This window comes from Glycine soja, chromosome 15 (genome assembly GCF_004193775.1).
Source record: "Glycine soja cultivar W05 chromosome 15, ASM419377v2, whole genome shotgun sequence".
NCBI classification, from domain to species: Eukaryota; Viridiplantae; Streptophyta; class Magnoliopsida; order Fabales; family Fabaceae; genus Glycine; species Glycine soja.
Window position 1 is genome coordinate 2546274 of NC_041016.1, and position 19693 is coordinate 2565966.

The 19693-nt window shown below is 29.2% G+C and overlaps 3 protein-coding genes across 5 annotated transcripts; all 3 read left to right on the plus strand.

Annotated features, from left to right (window-relative positions):
* The first annotated feature begins 1734 nt into the window (after positions 1 to 1734).
* LOC114387925 (beta-glucosidase 12-like) lies at positions 1735 to 10525 on the plus strand. 3 transcript variants are annotated; one of them, XM_028348200.1, is made up of 14 exons: positions 1738 to 1949; positions 2459 to 2528; positions 4764 to 4822; positions 5354 to 5429; positions 5563 to 5640; positions 5752 to 5839; positions 6049 to 6304; positions 6380 to 6495; positions 7504 to 7721; positions 7803 to 7834; positions 7935 to 8037; positions 8503 to 8611; positions 8695 to 8873; positions 10017 to 10525. In XM_028348200.1, exons 1-13 carry the CDS (start codon positions 1785 to 1787, stop codon positions 8864 to 8866), a joined length of 1542 nt encoding a protein of 513 aa, XP_028204001.1. In that variant the 5' UTR covers positions 1738 to 1784; the 3' UTR covers positions 8867 to 8873; positions 10017 to 10525. The 3 variants fall into 3 exon arrangements, with proteins under 3 accessions (XP_028204003.1, XP_028204002.1, XP_028204001.1); XM_028348201.1 differs by lacking the exon at positions 10017 to 10525 and having other exon boundaries at positions 1737 to 1949; positions 8695 to 9061; XM_028348202.1 differs by lacking the exons at positions 8503 to 8611; positions 10017 to 10525 and having other exon boundaries at positions 1735 to 1949; positions 8695 to 8849.
* LOC114388053 lies at positions 9848 to 11349 on the plus strand. Its single transcript, XM_028348388.1, has 5 exons — positions 9848 to 9883; positions 10017 to 10105; positions 10185 to 10245; positions 10622 to 10732; positions 10913 to 11349. The coding sequence occupies exons 1-5, from the start codon at positions 9848 to 9850 to the stop codon at positions 10970 to 10972; spliced, it is 357 nt and encodes a 118-aa protein (XP_028204189.1). The 3' UTR covers positions 10973 to 11349.
* A 4001-nt stretch (positions 11350 to 15350) lies between these two features.
* Positions 15351 to 18593, plus strand: LOC114387190 (FT-interacting protein 3-like). Its single transcript, XM_028347334.1, has 2 exons — positions 15351 to 15832; positions 15921 to 18593. The coding sequence occupies exon 2, from the start codon at positions 15955 to 15957 to the stop codon at positions 18277 to 18279; it is 2325 nt and encodes a 774-aa protein (XP_028203135.1). The 5' UTR covers positions 15351 to 15832; positions 15921 to 15954; the 3' UTR covers positions 18280 to 18593.
* The last annotated feature ends 1100 nt before the right edge of the window (positions 18594 to 19693 follow it).

Below are 19693 nucleotides of genomic sequence, written 5' to 3' on the forward strand. Positions count from 1 at the left end.
TCTCACCTCTGACAACTGAACAAATATCTTATAAATTTGGTGCTTCTTCTGATACTAATTACTTAGTTTTTTTAACTTGTATATTGCAAAGAATAAATGCTTATTTATATTTATAATAAATAATTATTTTAAATACATAAATTATGTTGTAATTAAATTTTATAATAAATAAATATTCATGAATATATGAATTATGTTTCAAATTTATGGTAAATAATTTATGTAGTGATATATTATTATCTTTAATTTTTTTATCATTTTATAAAAAAAATAAATTAGAACTAAAAATGTTGAAAATGATAGATAAAAATTAATGAAAAATTAAATTGTTTAGTTGATATTAAAATATCATATGCATGTTAGGATAAGAACGTATTTAAATTTTGAAGATAATATATATATATATAATTTCCTATATTTAATTATAACTTATTAAACCGTTTAGTTGATATTAAAAGCACATGTCAATATCAGAGTATAAATGAAAGTGAATATGAAAAAGACCGAGAAGAGTAATAACCTAGGAAAACTAATGTTTACATATATACTCAGTGATTCTAAAACCATTGTTTTAAAGTACATGTTTGGATGTCAAGTTAGATTTCAACCTATAAACTGCAACCAGGTCTAACTTAAATTTTATCATCTAATTTTTATTATTTTACAAATTTTATTATCTATTTTTTTTAAATTTTATCACCTAAATTTTAAAGTTTTACACATTTTATCACGGTTGATATGTTATAAAAATTCAAAGAAAAAATAAAATGACATTTTTTTGTTTTTTTTTTCTCAAAACAACATCATTAAATATGTAAAAAAAATTAAAATTTTAGATTGGAAAAATTTATAAATCGATGAAAGTTAGTTGACAAAATTTGTAATTAAGTCGGCCAAATTCTAAACACGGATAGTTTTCTTTTATAAAAAAACTCATGATATTTCTTTCCTTTGTAAACATCTTCAAATAGATTAATCTTCGAGTCCTAGATAATGATTAATTAAAACATTTTATAAACTAATTTTATTATTTAAACTTGATTTTTCAATCATTTGAGCGAAAATTAATTATTGTTGCTATACAGTTGGAACTATATTGTTGCTATACAGTTGGAACTATTTATGGTGTTTTAGGAATCAAAATTTAGATATTTTCTAAATAAAGAAAAATATATTATTCTTTATCTTAAATGTGTTATATTTTTTTTTATAAAAAACAAAAAAAATATTCAATTTTTATTTCTCCAAAAGTGATCAATTTTATAAGATTGAATCAACTTTTTAATTTTTCTTTTTATCTCTCTTTTCATTTTCCATATATGATTTGTTATCATTATATCTGTTTTGCTCTCTATCTTTCTTCTCCTCACTCAGAAAAAAAATAGTCTTATATATACATATTTAATTTTTCCTTGAATATAATACCACATTACCGTCATTATTTATTTATATTTTCATTTTTATTATGACGTGATATCACTTTCAATCTTTAGCATGTGTGGCGCCAGTTACTTTTGAATAAAATAATCATGATGTTTGACAGTCTTTTTTTCATAGCTTTGTTTTGAGAGAATAATTAAATTTAAGAAAAGTCATTTACAAAGGCGTGAAACACACCGTCACTCTCCTTCTGGAGTTGGGAAAATATCTACAAGAGGTCACGTATACCATGTATTATTATATACAAATACGAATTGCAGGAGATCTTAATCCACTTTCTCTATAAAAAGGAGAGCACTTTCACACTAAGTTGTGCATTAAGCAGAATCATAATCTTTCATCACATGCATCATATGGCGCTTCTACTTGTCGCTCTCTTGGCTCTTGTTACTACATTACCATCGGTTACTGTTGGAGAAGTGCTTTCACCCATTCTCGACGTTGCTTCACTGAACCGAACCAGTTTTCCCAAGGGCTTCATTTTTGGGGCAGGATCCGCATCGTATCAGGTATATATATATATATATATATATATTTTTTTTTTTATAAAATGCAGTGTTGTTGAGCATTGACTAAAAAAAATATATGTTTCGAAACCAAACACTATACTCCTAGTAACATCGATCAGCCCCTACCTTTGTGCGAATTTGCAACACGAATCAATGTCAAACTAGTTTAGTGTTCTATTTTGTCCAATACTCAGCTTTATGAGATATATTTCTGAATCCATGTATCATTAGCATTTCTCCACTTATATGTTGTTTTAAGCTCTGTTTTGGTTTGAGCTCCGGCAATCAATGTCCTTAGCATTTTTTAAATGTACAATCATATTCATATGCATATATCAACTAATTTCGTTGGGACCAGTGGACAGGAAATTAATCAAGGAGAAATATCAATGCATGCATGGCTCTTATGTTATGAGTTCTGATAATATTATGACAAGCCTTTAAATGTTATGACAAATCAAATTCATTAATGATTTTGTCGTGCTATAATGAAACGTGTATATACACAGTACGAAGGTGGGGCAAACGAAGGTGGCAAAGGACCAAGTATATGGGATACCTTCACCCACAAATATCCAGGTACGTATGCATATGTCAAATCAGGCCTTTTAATCAGTATAAACTGTATAAAATTAACTTTATATAATATAAAATAATGATAATTAAGATTAGATTGTATAAAATTAATTATGTTTGTTGTTATTAATTGTGATAATAGTTAAAACTATTATCATTAAAATAAAAATTAATTTTCATTCTATGAGTAAAAATAATAAATATTTTAAAAAATATTATTTATTAGAAATTAGACATTTAAAAAAATTACAAAGAAAGAAAAACATTCCAACTCTTCGTTTAATAGACTTCTGGTTTCGTCCGGAGTAAAAAAAAAAAAGAAGAAGAAAAGCAAAACAATGTTCTTGTCTTTCTTTCCCCCTCAAATATTAATTACTCACGTTAAGAAAATTAAATTATATGCATACACTTACGTAGGCTTACATTACGTCATAGCTTGTCTATTCCCCTCACGTTAAAATAAAAAAAATAAAATTGAATCGTTTAAACTTATATTTCATCATTTATTGTCTAGTCCTCTACTATGGAAACGTTACATAGAAACATATTTTAGGTATGCTTGGTTTGAATTTTAAGAAAATTAAATTAAAAATAATTAATATTGATAAAATGATTATTGACTATAAATAATATTATAAGTAAAATTTAGAAAACCTAATTTTATTTAGATAATAAATCAGATATTCTAAAGTGCAAATATAACTATAATTTTAAATTTTATATTACATAGATTTATAATCAATTATCAACTATATTTAACAAAAAAACTTTAAGATTTATGCATAACAATGAAAAAATAAAATAGTAAAATAAAATTTAATTATATTTATAGAAATTAAAAGAACGTTTAAACCTGTGTTATATATGTATATATATATATATATATATATATATATATATATATATATATATATTGTATTTATCAGATAATTTTCTTCTCTTTGATAATACCCTTATTATTGTTTGCGAAAGTAAATTGATGAAATAATGGCACAACTTACCAAATAATTTAATACCAATATGTTTTCTGAAAAAAAAATATGTATTATTTTATTAAATAGAGAAGCAGTACTTTTTTTTGGTACAATGAGGAAATAATAATAATAATAATAATAAAAGAAAAAAAAAAAAACAGAGAAGCACCACTTTATCGTGACAGACCGACAGTGATGCTGCTTGTCCTCTTTTTATCCAAAACAAAAGAACAAAATTGAACCAACACACGCGAGGCCGCGCGGGACAGGCCAGCTCTATTTGGACTTTTAAGATCGGGTTAAAGTTGTGAATCATATATGCAGTGTTATGACTAAGAATAATACGTGTTAATACTATGCTTTTTTTTTATATTATTAACTAATAATAAATTATAGCAACATTATGTTGGTTTGATTGAAACTTGACTGGAATTCTTTAAATAAGGCCTTTAATTTGAATTTTGTGATAAAAAAATATGGTTAATTTTTTTTTACTATAAATATTCATCAAAGATTTTTTAGAAATTAATAATCAATAAAGTCTTTGTTGTTTTGTGCTTATAATATAAAAAATATAATAAATTATAATTTATTATTTTTTATAATAATTATTCTAAAAATTATATCAATCATATTTTTCATTATATAATAGTGTAAAATATAAATCATATTTTTAATTATATAATAGTGTAAAATATAATTATACATGTCTATCAAACATCATGATTAAAGGCAATCATAAATCAAAATAACGAAAGGATGAGGCTTAAAATAGCAAACACCGACAATATCACCGTTTGTATTTTCTTTTTTTGACAACGCCGTTAGTTTGTTTTTTTATTAAAAAATATCAATCATATATGTATCATAAATTTAAGTTCAAATTCTTAAATAGGAAAACATCTTTTATTTTAATTTTTAAAAATAATACTCTCTTGATAAAAGAAAATTTTCAAGATTATAATAACTATATAATTTTTTCTTCAGATAATTAAATATTAAATATAAAGTACCATCAAAAGGGTGAATTGTTTGACATAAAATTATTTTAACTTTACTTATGATTTTACCTAGTTTACATAAGTTTACCTTTTATAAAAGATACGTATAGTCTCCTAAAAATTTGGATTTATTGAGTACTTTATATTCAATTTATTTTTCTTATTATCTCTCTCTTTATTTCTCATTATACCAATTACTTTTTTTCTTTTCCCAAAGATAAAGCGTACATTTACTAATTTTTTTATTAACATGAAACCTGCAGATAAAATTGTGGATAGAAGCAATGGAGATGTCGCAAATGACCAATATCACCACTATAAGGTATCACCCAAAAATCCAGATGATGGTAGAGAATCGATCAAAGAACTAAGCATGATCCCTTTTTAAAATAATTATTAACTAAGCAACATATTTAGTATCGACCATAAATCGTGATGGGATTTAATTGGCAGATGACATATACTGTAAGGTGCGGTAAATGAAACGAAAATTTAATATATACCTGTAGACAATTGTATTAAAAAATATGACAGTATTATCATAATCACTAGAATAGTATAATGTGATAGAAAACTTATTATTTTAAATATATTGTATATAACTAAAAATTAATATTATATTATATATTGCTAAGAAATATTTTTTTTAATATGGGTCGTGGACGGGTCACTTACCTGTTGAGGACTCGCTAAATTAGAAAATTAACTACCAGCTCATTTAAATGAACTCAAAATAGCTTGATCAAAATTAAGGTAGCTTAAATTGACAACTCTAATTTTTCTCTTCTATTCAATCATTTTTTTTCTCACATATGTACAAAATAAAATGGTCTATTGTACATCTATGTCACAGGAAGATGTTGGGATCATGAAGTATATGAATTTGGATGCTTATAGATTCTCCATCTCTTGGTCAAGAATTCTTCCAAGTGAGTTGAATTTCAAGATCATAGGAATCTATCTTTTGTTCTTTCAAAGAAAAAAGGATTGTATCTTTTATTTAATTTTACTTTAAGTGAATGTTTGGCATTAATTATTTCATTTTTCTTGTAAATTATGCAGAAGGAAAGCTAAATGGGGGCATAAATCAAGAAGGAGTCAAATATTACAACAACCTCATCAACGAACTAATAGCTAACGGTCAAAATCCAAACTTCTTTTACTATATATTTTTTTTTAATTGAAGTTTGCATGTAACCTTTTCTTTGGGTAGTTGAAAATAATGGTAATTGACTAAGTTCAACATCACAGGCTTACAACCATTTGTGACCCTTTTTCATTGGGATCTTCCCCAAGCTTTGGAAGATGAATACGGCGGCTTCTTAAATCCACGCATTATGTGAGTTATACAAAATTTAATTTTCTATTTGAATTATAGCTAACATTTTAGACAAAGACTTTTGAATGGTATATACAAATTAATCACCACATGTGTTAAAAATGATAATTCTTTTTCATTTTCCTTATTTTTCGTATTAGATTTAAATATAATTAAAAAGTTGGACTCTTTTATAACATGTAGTGTCATAATCTATGATTAATTTTCAGAAATGATTTTCAAGACTACGCGGAACTTTGTTTTAAGGAATTTGGAGATAGGGTGAAGTATTGGGTTACTTTAAACCAACCATATACTTATAGTACGGGTGGCTATGCGAATGGGGTAAAAGCACCAGGTCGATGCTCTAAATGGTTGAATCCAAAATGCACTGCTGGTGATTCAGGGACAGAGCCTTATTTAGTTTCACATCACCAACTTCTTGCTCATGCAGCAGTTGTCCAAGTGTATAAGAGGAAGTATCAGGTTCATTATAATTTCAATAAGTTTAAAATTATTTTATGTATTATTGTTACCTAACATCCAAAATATTGTATGCAGGCATCTCAAAATGGTGTGATCGGCATAACCCTTGTGTCTCATTGGTTTGTGCCAATTTCAAATAACAAATTAGATCAAAATGCTGCTGAAAGAGCAATTGACTTCATGCTTGGATGGTAAGTACTTAGGTTTACAACAAAATGTAATCTTTCTCTATAAAAAAAATACATAGGTTAGAGTCACTAATTAAGACAAATTAAATACCTATTATATGTATGTGTATGTATGGAAAACTTTAATGATTATATTTTAAGGCATTATTTATAGTTTTTTCCCCACATGAATCACCATTCATTACTCAACTATCTTCTCAATATGTCTAAATTATAAATTTGTTCCATCTGTTTAGTCAATTAGTTAGATTTGGTTCCTTAGTTTTTAAAATTAATGTAAAATGTTTCCTTAATTCTATTGGATTGCAAGAAATGACATTGACTTTTTTTTATAGCGACACAATAAAAAAAAAGACACAATTGCCACATATGACATCTCCATTAGAAATTTAAATGAACGGAAAAGGCAAAAAAAGCATTAATTTTGAAAATTAAGGAATCGAATTCAACTTTTAATAGTAAAAACTAAATTAAACTAATCATACAAATACATGAATCAAATTTGTAATTTAGTCTCCCAGTATCAATGACTTCATACAGATTATATTATTAAAAAAGCTTGTCATTCTAATTCATAATTATAAGTCCAATTGACAAAAGCTTTTTTAAGTATGTTTTCTCTTTTTGCTTTTAAGGGTTATATCTACGATCAAGGTTGTTAAGCCTGCATTTGCTTTTATTGAATATCTTAGAGGACATTTCATTTTTATGCTATCTTTATTCATCTATTTTTCTTGACCTAAAAAAAAAATACTTATTTTGTGTATTTAATCATGGGTTTTCCATGTCAATATCATTTTTTTACCACCATCTATATATTGAAATCTGGAATACAAGTTCAAAATTATTAGAGTATATGGTCTTCTAAATAGCATATTATTTTTTTATGATAGCTATAAGCGTGACTCCATGGTCACTTATCACCAAGAAACGATTTGCATGCACATAAAGTCAAAGGAAAACAAAATTGATTCTCAAGTTAGGTATTTTTATCTCTATTAATGGTTGCAGGTTTTTGGAGCCACTGACAACAGGAAACTATCCCCAAAGCATGCGTTCCTTAGTTGGTAAACGATTACCAAAGTTCTCTAAACAACAAACCAAGTCAATACTCGGTTCATTTGATTTTATTGGATTAAACTACTACACCTCTAACTATGCTATCCATGAACCTCAACTAAGGAATGCTAAACCCAATTACCTCACCGATTTTCAAGCGAAACTCACGAGTAAGAACACTTTAATTTATTAGCTCTCTAAATTGTGTAGTGTTGAATTCCGATAATAACATCTTTGTTTTGCGAGGGCAGCTCAACGCAATGGAATTCCCATAGGTTCAAATGTACGTATGTAGCTATGTCAAACTATAGTTACATATCATTATTAATGTTATATTTGTGTGTATATATGTATGTAACCTTTTCTTGTAATTATATTTACAGGCAGCATCAAGTTGGTTATATGTTTATCCTAAAGGAATTCAAGAATTATTGCTCTACGTCAAGAAAAAGTATAACAATCCTTTGATTTACATCACCGAAAATGGTAATTACATCAAACACCATGTAAATCAATAATGATTTATATTTTGCCATTCATTTGTTTATTATATGTCAACGAAACACTAGTGAATGACTTTTAATATATTTAGAAATTGTGTGTCTTGAAAATTTAAATTTGTGACATTTATCTCTCTCTCACACGTATATATTTGGTTTTGTTATAAAGTTTCATGTTTTATGTGATTTTGTTTTCATAAATTAATCACATATATAGGACAATCTGTCCTTTTCATATTGTGCACGCTCACATACACATATAATACATATTTAGTTTTGCTATAAAGTTTTGGATTTACTGTAATTTTTCTTTTAGCATATTAATCAACATATCTGTGAAAATTTACAATTTGCAATACAAACATTTAATTTTGTTATAAAGTTTCATGTTTGCATATTATTCAATATATATTTTAAAAATTAAACTTTGGATATTGTACTTAATTTGTAGGAATTGACGAGTTCAATGATCCAACGTTATCAATTGAGGAAGTCCTTATAGATACATATAGAATTGACTATTATTATCGTCATCTTTTTTATCTTAAATCTGCAATCAAGTAAGTGAATTATTTTTTTATATGTTTTCAAACTTTTTTTTAATCCTAATTAATTAATACTATAATTTTGTTGACTTTACAAGGGATGGTGCAAATGTAAAAGGATATTTTGTCTGGTCGTTGTTGGACAATTTTGAATGGGCTAATGGTTATACAGTACGCTTTGGAATGAACTTTGTGGACTACAAAAATGGCTTAAAGAGATACCAGAAACTATCAGCAAAATGGTTCAAGAATTTTCTCAAGAAATATTAGAATTTAGGTAACTTATGATTCCATGAATAATGTAATGGAATGTATTTGCCATGTTTAACTTTAAATAACTGGACCATTTTGAAAAAAAAGTCATGTTTCTTTTGTTGTGTTTTCTGGACCATCTTGAATGAGGGTATATTTATTTGTACTTTTTTTTTTAAGTAATAGAGTAGTTAAGAAATATAATTTCACTCAGTTTAATGAGAAGGAAACAAAGTTGAAATTTTGGAGTCATAGACAAATTTATTAGAAAGTCTTAAGGCATGTTGGATTTATATTCTTTGAAATTATTTTATGTTTTTTTAAAGAATATTTTTTTATTTAAAAAACTAATATATTTTTTTCAATTTTTGAAATAAAAAATAAAGCATATTTTAGTTGATTTATGTACTGTTTTTAGTTGTTCGTTACATACATTTTTCCTTGTACTATGTCATCTTCTTCTCCCACTTTTACGCTTGAAACTTTTTTTTATTTTTTGCAAATAGTTTTAAATGCAAAAATAAAAACACAATCAAACATATGCTCGCTGTATCAACATAAGAAGAGTAAAAGAGAAAACTAAAAAAAATTGAAGTGAAAATAATGAGGTTCAACTGTAAAATAAATAGAAAAATAAAAAATTATTTAATTCAGAAATGATCAATGATAATTAACAAGAATGAAATTGTTCTCAATTCCCACTTTAGGCTCCAAAGATGGTGCAATTGGTCGTTTCTAAACGTTGATATTTTTATGTTCTCTTTGGAAGAAAGGAGATAACTAAGATAGATGGGAATTAAAAGGAGGTGTAAAAATATGTTTAAAATAATGTGGAAAGTAAATGTATTTGGTTAGTGAAAGTAGGAGTGATTTTTTTCCACTCCTATCAAGTAATGAAGAGTTATTGCTTGTATGATTTAATTTTTTTATGAAAGACTGTGGAGAAATTTTTTTATGATTTAATTTGTTTCACACTCAACACTATTGAGTGCATAAATTATGAAAGAGAACTACTTTCATTTTAGTGCTGAAATGGTAAATTTGCTTGTGATTCTAAAAGTTGAAGAAGTTTCCTTTCAACTTCTCTAGTTCTCTATTATGAATCCTAGAAAAGGGGCTTATAGGCTTGACTTCTATATAATGACAGTCTTAAACTTTTTTTTGGCAGCTTGTTGGGTGTGAGGTTGTTTCGGTCTCAGCTATGACATCTCATGTGGATTTGACCTTACCTCCCCCGGATAATATATCATCTGTCTTGTAAGGCTCTATTTCATGGAGTTAACTTTACAATACATGACTGGAAATCTAAGATTAAGTTTGGAATGTTTTGCCTTAGTCATTTGGAGAATGGATGTTCAGGAGTGTTTGTAATGGTTGTCTCCTCCAGATCCCCCAAGGCATGTAGTCAACGATCGTTCATCTTTCAAATACGCACATGTGCAACATATGCTAGGATGTAGATATGCTTATTTTTTTTTTTCTTGCAAGTCTTTACTTATGTCATGATATTTAATACATTATAGACCTTATGGCGAGTTGTTGGCTTGAATGGAACCCTGCAAGTTGAGCGTGGATTCCAAGGACAACATGGTTACCTAGTGTGTACTTTAGTTTCAGTTACTGGTTTTCATGAATAATCAATATCTTAGGTAGCATCTGAGCTTTACTTTAATTCCACTGAAGTTACAACCTATTTTAACCAAAGCACGTAAGTTATCTTCACTGTCTTGCCTAAAATGCCCGCATTTTTTGTTGTCTTATGATGCTATATAGGTTTCATTTTATGGTACCGATGGACAAAACAAAAGCTCCTTTTTCCCTTTCAGTGGAGTAACTGAAGAATTAAAGGCTTTTATTAATGATGTATCTGAAAACACCCTCAAGGTAATTGAGTACGAAATGATTCCTCCTTCTCATATTTGAATTCCATAACAAATTCCTCTCGTTGATTTATCATGTTACCTTTTCCTCAATTATATGTCCAAACATACCTGGAACTATAGATTCAAACCAACCTGAACAGGGTGCTATTCTCTAGTCCAACTTATTTTCTCTTATGTTGAGGGTGCAAAAGATGTTGCTGTGTTAGAGGCAATGCTTGAATCCGGAGCTAAGAGGCAATAATGGAACTCTTTGCATTGGTCACCTAATTCATTGGATGAAGTTTTAGGATTCGTATAATATGTCATGCACATATTAATACTCACGAATTTCTTTATTTCTGGTGCACTTCGTGGGCTGCCTCGTTACCTTGTGTTGTCAGAAGGGAAGCTTAGCTTTACTGACAATTATATAATGTATGAGTTATTTAAATTTGGTATATGTTAGAAATTAGAATGTCGTGCGGTTCATGATCATATGCTAGCTGTCATAGGAATTACTCCCTACTTAGGAAGTTGCTCCCATTTACTCTTAGTCTATGAAATAGCACCACTTATTCTAGAGTTTATATATACTCTCCTTGTTCCTTTTAAACAATGTTTCTATCTGTTGTTTACAAACTTCCATCCTGAATCTCGCTCTAAATTCAACAATGTACTTCCGAGTTCCGTGGTTGAATTCACAATACATGGTAATTAATTAATTACTCGTTAGTATGGTCCAAAGATAATGATCACTCCTGAAAAAACTGAATGCAATTTGCAAATCTATCGTGTGGGAAGTGGGAACAATGATTTAGGTGTCTGTCTACTTTTTGGACTATATCGTCTTTTCAAAACACGCATTCTATCCTATGTTCCTTTTTCAGAGAGAAGCTTCATACGTTATTAGACATCCACTTGTCTCGGTCTCTTGAGTAAGCATCATCACCTTATCCCATTTGCTGATAAGATTTCTAAAATTTAAATATATTTTTATATCTTGTAAAAAATGGTTCTTTGTCGAATTGAATTAATCAAATAATTCTCAAAATTTAAACCAAATTAATTAAATTGTTTAGATTGATTTTTTTATATTTTAAATTTAAGCGAAATCAATTTAATCGGGTTTTTATGTATAATTTAATATTTTAGTTTATAAATTTTAAATAAAAAATATTAATTTTTTAATTAAATTAATCTATGAAAATTTAGAATAAAAATTGATAAATTAAAGATTTTAATAGAAAAAAAGCAACTGAAGAACCATAATTTGTTTAATTTTGAATATTAAGGAATTTAATTAGTTTGGAAAAGATAAAAAAAAATCATAATTACTCTTACACATACTCACTAAAGAAAGAAAAAACAAACAACCCTTTAAAATATAAGCGCAATCCAATAAATACAAATAATGATTTGCGTGCTTAATTTTTTTGCCATAAATTTTCACAATTATTATTTGAATAAAAGCTACATAAAATATGATTTTTGTTTAAAACATAATTTCGAACATTATAAAGACGCAATCGATCGTCATCTTCACATTTCTTGCAATTTTTTGTTTCATAATTCTAGAATATACTAGTCCTTGTTCAGTTCACCAAACGCATAAAGAAAAGAAATCAGTGACTACAAAATCATATTCACAAAGTCAGACGTGTTTCAGTCAAGAAACAGGTGGTTTGATTTCACCTTACATTGTTCGTAAATTGTAATAACATTACGTGATTTTTGGTAAATTTTTACCATTTAGTTTGTCGTAAAAATGATTTTCTAAGTTTAAAATTGATTTTAATTCCAGCAAAGTAATTTTTACTTTGAATAGAAAAATTATATTAAATTTTACTATTAACTTACTCTGATAATAAAAACATCTAATCATAAATTATCTCCCTTCAAAAACAATTTTAATTTTAATTACTTTTACAAAATTAAATTTACTGGTGCTTGTCCAAACATACTCATATTTTAATAAATATATCACATGAATTCTTGAAAGGACTTTTATGGAATTTACAAAGGTTTGCAAAAATAATATCTTTTAAGAGTATTTTTACAGTTTATTTTAATAAATTTTAGATTAAATTTATAATTTACAAAGGTATGCATAAAAATATGTTAAATAAGTGTCTATATGTGTAAACGTTACACTATTTATACAACACATTATTAATTTAGTCTTATATGTAATATTCTTAATTGATTCCAGTACGTAAGAAATCAAATAAAAAATGTGTTACACATATAATTTATATGATCAAATTAAGGATGCACTATGTTAATGACCAGTGTAAGATGACATGAATTAAATCAATAATGTTTGTATGTGCAAAGACCAAGTTAATAAGATTTTATGTATAATAATCAAATTGAGAATATGTGACTTGTATTGTGACTAAATTATATGTTTAACTTAAACTTTACGAAATTGATCAAAATAATACTTTTATAAGTTTTTTTTAAAATAAGCTACTTATTTTATCAAGCTTTGTTTAATTTTTCATTAAAATATCTTTTAACATATTTTATTGATGACATTGTGTTCTGTCATTGTATAATTTATAAATTTAGTTTTGATCAAATGTGAATTTACAAACAGTCCCCGTTCATTTGGATCCCGTGGGATTCCAATTTGGAATATGCGAAGTTTTAAAAAAATAGTGTCATATTATAAGTGTTTTTCATATAATTTTTCTAATTAAAATTAAATATTTGTCTATACTAAAGTAGAATTTGACTTTTACAGCTTTACTACTATTGCTGGATAAAAAAGGAAGCATTCCAATATTTACCAGCTGGACCACACTTTACAGAACTACTGCAGTACCAATGCAAATGTCCCCGCATTACCATTTGTTAAAAAATCAAAAGAAAGAACTAGTAATTTTATAGGATTTTCTTGGAAAAGTTGCTTTGATTATTTGTTTTCATGGTATTTGTGTGTTTGGAGTTTGGACTTTGGATATCGGCTTTCAACCTTAATCCGACACTAACCTCACATTTATGCAGGAGCATTCATTCGTTTGGTTGAATTCCATGAATTTTACCATCTAAATTAAAATTTTAAGGAAAAAATGGCACTTTTAATTGTTATATTTTTGGTCAAACTTGATTTTATTTTTTATATTTTAAATTAATAAATTTAGTTTTTAATTTTTAAAATATGTGGATTTAATCCTTTTTATGTTTAAATTTAATATTTAATGACAACTTTTTTTTTATATCATGATCAAATGAGAGACCACTTATTTTCTAAAGTTAAGGAACTATGTTCATTAATTTAAAATTATTGGAGTTAAAATCAAATTTGACTAAAGATATAAATATAAAAAAAATGGGTGTAACTTACTTGGCAACACATGTTGAATTTATGAAAAATAATATGAGTTTGATTCTCTCATAATATATCCTTAAAAAAGAATGATATGTTTTAAGTGTAATTAAGTCTTGATCAAAAATTAAATTCACACATGATCTAAAGAACATAAACTTACGAGAATATTGAGAAATATCCGAGAGTCTAACCTAGTTAAGGTGATTACAAGATCAATTTAACTATTGGAGCTAAAACTAAAATTGAAATATTAAAAATATATTTTTTTCTATGAATGAGTTTAATGGTCACTATACTGAAAGTGTAGATGTGGTTTTTCTAATTAGATCTTTTATGCATGTAATAACTAATTTTACTAAATACACTTTTAATATCATTACGAAAAAAAACTTTTAATTCAACCAATTAAATTATCAAATGTCAACTTTCAACTTCCATTTTTTAATTACCTGTTCCGCTACTTATGTCAAAGCACATCCGTTATCAAATAAGTTAAATAAATTCCCCTAACCATAAACAAGAGACACAACTAATCAAAATCCTCGGGTTTAATTCTACCATCTTAACCTAAATTAAAGATCAATGTTTATTTTGATATGAGGTGTTAGGAACAAGAACCTACCATTATTTAAAAGGAAGTCATATTCATTAAACTTATCTACGAAAAAAAATTATATTATAGAGGTTAATTTTTTAATTTTACATAATGAACTAATTAAAAATTATCGTTAGTATAATTATTAAGATAAGTTGTACTAATCTTTGAAGTTTTGCCAAATTCTCTCCTATACCCCTCTCTTTTATACTCTTACAATAATTTCCATTAATTATTTAAAAAAAATATTACAATGACAACCCTATGTATTACACAAACATCTCTTAATTATTTGAAAACATTAAAAATGTATTCCTATAAGAAGTTATTATAAACTTTAAAAAACATAAGTTATGTATCTTTAGAAACTTCTTAAATTACTCTAATTCTTATTAGTTATCATGTAGTAAAAGTCAATAAATATATCCTATACAACACTTTATAATTAAATGACATCATAAAATCATTGCATGGATTCTTTAGTTTATACTATTTATATAATAGTTTTATGATGTTATTTTTCTATTTTCTTATCATATTAATTATTTCATCTCATTTTTTTTTATCTCTTTATTATAAAAAAATATATAAATATAATATCTCCTGGACAAAAGGAAGAGACAGAGAGTTGCAGTAGGTAGTTGCTGATATATAGTAACTTTTTTTATGTGTGAACATTATAGAGAATCAGTTTTCACCGATCACACGTTTTTCTTTTTTTTTGTTTCATGTAGATTTCAAAGATTCACTACGTAGTTCCTTTTGTTTTTGGCCTTTAGTGCTGCATACTGCAATACTGTCACTCCTCCTTTAAGAAGAAACTAGGAAGATAGGTGCACCAAGATGCTGTGACGTTTGAGGTATGCAGTGCTGTATATCTTCTATGTTGCGTGTGCGTGTGCATGAACTTCAAAGAACACCAAACATTTACCAAGCCCTTCTAATATATTTGGTTTGAGTGGTTGTGGTAGTTGAAGAAACACTACTGATTCATACAACCTGCTCCATGAAAAAATAATCCATAAAAAAACCAAAAAGTGCAACACGCTCAACTTTTGCCTCTTCCTCATTCCATGTTGTTTATTCGGATGAAATGAAATGTTTTCTCTTGAGCAAATAGAGAATCTGTATACAATAGTAACACACGGGTTCTGAATTAAATGGTTCTTTAAAAGCAGCAGGCTATTGTACTGGTGAATTTCTTTTTAAGGTTCACTTCACTCTTTGTAAGTATTTATCTTAGCTTTCTTCATTTGAAGTCTTTTCCTTATATTGGTGCAGGTTAATTGGTGAGTGTAGTGTCTAAGAGAGGAAAATGCATAAACCCGCAGAGGCACTAGACTTTGCTCTCAGGGAGACCTCACCCAACATAGGGGCAGGTGCGGTAATGAGGGACAAGCTTTCCTGCACCTATGACCTGGTTGAACAAATGCAGTACCTCTATGTTAGAGTGGTGAAAGCCAAGGATTTGCCAGGGAAAGATGTTACTGGTGGTGTGGATCCCTATGTTGAAGTGAAGCTTGGAAACTACAAGGGCCTCACCAAGCACTTTGAGAAAAAGTCCAATCCTCAGTGGAATCAGGTTTTTGCCTTTTCCAAAGAAAGGATTCAAGCTTCTGTTCTGGAGTTGGTGATCAAAGACAAAGATGTTGTTGTGGATGACTTTGTAGGGAGAGTGATGTTTGATATTAATGAAATCCCAAAACGTGTGCCCCCGGATAGCCCTTTGGCTCCCCAGTGGTACAGGCTGGAAGATAGGAGAGGTGACAAAGCCAAGGGAGAGTTAATGTTAGCAGTTTGGATGGGAACTCAAGCAGATGAGGCATTTCCTGATGCATGGCATTCTGATGCTGCAACTGTTGGTCCTGAAGCTGTTGCAAACATAAGATCAAAGGTTTACCTTTCACCTAAGCTTTGGTATGTCAGAGTCAATGTTATTGAGGCTCAAGACTTGGTACCAAGTGACAAAACCCGGTATCCTGAAGTCTTTGTGAAGGCTAATCTGGGGATCCAGTTTTTAAGAACTAGAGTATCTCAAAGTAAGACCATAAATCCTATGTGGAATGAGGACTTGATGTTTGTTGCTGCTGAACCATTTGAGGAGCCCTTGGTTCTGACTGCAGAAGACAGGGTTGGACCAAACAAGGATGAGATCTTGGGAAGGTGTTTGATTCCTTTACACAATGTGCAAAGGAGGTTGGACCACAAGCCCGTGAACACAAAGTGGTTTAATCTTGAAAAGCATGTGGTTGTTGAGGGGGAACAGAAGAAAGAGACCAAGTTCTCAAGTAGGATACATTTGAGGGTTTGCTTGGAAGGTGGCTACCATGTGTTGGATGAATCAACACACTATAGTAGTGATCTTAGGCCAACTGCAAAGCAGCTGGGCAAGGCCAGCATTGGAATTCTGGAAGTGGGGATTATAAGTGCACAAGGGTTGATGCCAATGAAGACAAGAGATGGTAGAGGAACCACAGATGCCTATTGTGTAGCAAAGTATGGGCAAAAGTGGATCCGTACTAGGACAATTGTGGATAGTCTTGCTCCAAGGTGGAATGAGCAATACATTTGGGAGGTTTTTGATCCATGTACTGTTATCACAGTTGGAGTTTTTGATAATGGTCATTTACATGGGGGAGACAAATCAGGTGGATCAAAGGATTCAAGAATAGGGAAGGTGAGAATTAGGCTATCAACTCTTGAAGCTGATAGGGTGTATACATACTCTTATCCTCTTTTGGTACTGTACAATTCAGGTGTGAAGAAAATGGGAGAAGTGCAATTGGCTGTAAGGTTCACAAGCTTATCTTTGATAAACATGCTGTGTATGTATTCACAGCCATTGTTGCCAAAGATGCACTACATTCATCCTCTATCTGTGATTCAGCAAGACAGTCTCAGGCATCAAGCAATCCAGATTGTGTCAATGAGGCTGAGCCGGGCTGAGCCACCACTGAGGAAAGAGGTGGTGGAATACATGCTAGATGTGGATTCACACATGTGGAGTATGAGAAGGAGCAAAGCTAATTTCTTCAGAATTACCAAAGTCCTTGGTGGGTTGATAGCCTTTGGAAGGTGGTTTGATCAGATATGCAATTGGAAAAACCCTCTCACATCCATACTCATTCATATCCTTTTCATAATACTGGTTCTTTATCCAGAGCTAATACTTCCAACAATTTTCCTTTACCTTTTTATGGTTGGAATTTGGAACTTCCGATGGAGGCCAAGACACCCTCCTCATATGGACACAAGGCTATCACATGCTGATGCTGCTCATCCTGATGAACTAGATGAAGAGTTTGACACATTCCCAACTTCACGATCATCGGATATGGTTAGGATGAGGTACGATCGCTTAAGAAGCATTGCAGGGAAGGTCCAAACTGTTGTAGGTGACTTGGCCACTCAAGGAGAAAGGTTCCACAATCTGCTTAGTTGGAGAGACACAAGGGCTACCACTCTCTTTGTTACATTCTGTTTCATTGCTGCAATAGTTCTCTATGTTACTCCCTTCCAAGTTGTGTTCCTTCTAATTGGCTTCTATGTGCTAAGGCACCCCAGATTCCGCCAGAAACATCCTTCAGTCCCATTCAACTACTTCAAGAGGTTGCCTGCTAGAGTAGACAGCATATTGTAAACATGGATGATCGCACTTGATATTTTCCAAATCATAATTTGCCTTGATCAGATATTTCAAGCCAGGGAAGAGACAATTGTGCAACTTGCTCCTCTATCACAATGTCTCAGATAATGTATTGTGAATAGATTTTCCTTGTAAACCTGTGATGTTTTCAGTGTGCAAAACTAGTCATTATTATTTTCAGTGATTTGTAGTATATTTAATGTGTTACTATTGGACTGATCTCATTTTATTGGAGTTGACATAGTTAATTATTTCACGTAGAGGTTTTAAGTATAAGGAACCAAAAATGAAAAAATGTATATTTCTCCTATCCTCTTCTCATGATCCAAGAACTATGTTCAGGCTTTCAGCTATTTTTCAGCTCAATCAGTTGTGCACGTGTTAGCCAACATATACGTTTTGATGATTGACGCGTGCAACCTTTTATTTCTTACTTGTGTGCAGATTATGTAATTTTCTCTTGTTCGGTGCTTCTGAAGAATCAAATGTGTATAGCTTTTATTATTCATTTTCATCCATTTTATGTAGTGATAGTTCTTGATGATCTATAAACTCCATAACTTGCTTCCTATTGAAAACAAGAATTGTCCGGAGAAATGTCCCATCATAATAATCTAATTATAATTGTTGTTAAGAAGTTAATAGTAATACTTCAGAAGAATTTAACTAGAATGCTTACAAGTATGGTACAAAAATCTTTACACATAGTGCTTAAAATTATACTCTACTTTAGAAAATATATGTTATCCACTTCTACTAATTAAAACAGGACATAAATTGTAAGCGTAGGATTTTGATCTCTCACAATGTATTGCTCCCTTTTCCATTCTCTTATTTATTCTTTTTCCTTATAAGCCCTGTTACGAATCATGCATCCATAAAAAAAAAAGTTATTTAAATTGAAAAATACTGCTAAAAGATAAAAAAAAGAATGCTATATTGAATGAACAAGCTTGTTTAATGACAAATGTAAACAGTATTTGCTTGAAAACCATGGCATGATGCAATACCTTGGTATGCGTTGCCTCTGCTATGCCAATTGGCAAAACCCCATATAATATGATTTCCAGTTCCACAATTTTGTAACTATCACTAAGAATTAATCAAGTACGAAATTTTATATTTTATTGTAGTAATGTCATTTTCATAAAAAAGTTACCATGTCAATGAACAACATATTGCATCTAATTTATTTTCGCTTATGGCTGAACCGGCGTTTGAAAACGAAATCACTATGGCCTGCTAAGTGCTAAAATTTGACCGACTATACTGCACTAAACACCAGGCATTAACCCCATAATTAGTATCACATTCATAACCATCATTTATTTGACTTAATAAGTTCTCAGCAAGTCATTTTCATTACCATTGCAAAAGCAAAAAAGAACATGACATCAATTTTACTTGT

Bases quoted from the DNA above. Each gene is read 5' to 3' on its own strand.
- LOC114388053 (XM_028348388.1), top strand. From the start codon at position 9,848: ATGAAAGAGAACTACTTTCATTTTAGTGCTGAAATG. The intron at 9,884-10,016 runs GTAAATTTGCTT...TTTTTTTGGCAG, and splicing joins TTCATTTTAGTGCTGAAATG to CTTGTTGGGTGTGAGGTTGT. The intron at 10,246-10,621 runs GCATGTAGTCAA...GATGCTATATAG, and splicing joins TCTCCTCCAGATCCCCCAAG to GTTTCATTTTATGGTACCGA.
- LOC114387190 (XM_028347334.1), top strand. From the start codon at position 15,955: ATGCATAAACCCGCAGAGGCACTAGACTTTGCTCTCAGGGAGACCTCA.
- LOC114387925 (XM_028348201.1), top strand. From the start codon at position 1,785: ATGCATCATATGGCGCTTCTACTTGTCGCTCTCTTGGCTCTTGTTACT. The intron at 2,529-4,763 runs GTACGTATGCAT...TGAAACCTGCAG, and splicing joins CTTCACCCACAAATATCCAG to ATAAAATTGTGGATAGAAGC. The intron at 7,722-7,802 runs GTAAGAACACTT...TTGCGAGGGCAG, and splicing joins TTTTCAAGCGAAACTCACGA to CTCAACGCAATGGAATTCCC.